Source organism: Eimeria mitis, genomic scaffold, assembly GCF_000499745.2.
Source record: "Eimeria mitis Houghton genomic scaffold, Emh_scaff2412, whole genome shotgun sequence".
NCBI classification, from domain to species: Eukaryota; Apicomplexa; class Conoidasida; order Eucoccidiorida; family Eimeriidae; genus Eimeria; species Eimeria mitis.
The window spans coordinates 2121-2321 of NW_013570751.1; the positions used below are offsets into that span (position 1 = coordinate 2121).

Sequence of the window (201 nt, forward strand, 5' to 3'; positions counted from 1 at the left end):
AGAGATGTTAGTATATGTGGATGGGCTGCGTCTGTGCGTGAGGGGGCCTCGGGGTCTCTTCTTTTTATTGATGTCTCCGACGGCTCCTCTCCGCAGCCGCTGCAGTGTGTTGTTCCAGCAGCAGCAGCAGAAGCAGCAGCAGCAGCAGCAGCAGCAGCAGCAACAGCAACAGCAGCAGCAGCAGCAGCAGCAGCAGCAGCA

General features: G+C 58.7%; 1 protein-coding gene across 1 annotated transcript in view; it reads left to right on the forward strand.

The window, feature by feature from the left end:
* The window catches only part of EMH_0053440 (uncharacterized protein), a gene marked incomplete at both ends in the record, with an annotated part of 1059 nt that overhangs the window by 741 nt on the left and 117 nt on the right, over window positions 1–201 (forward strand). The window contains one exon of the mRNA XM_013497008.1: window positions 1–199. Coding sequence (XP_013352462.1) covers window positions 1–199 — 199 coding nt within the window. The remainder of the gene's footprint in view (window positions 200–201) is intronic.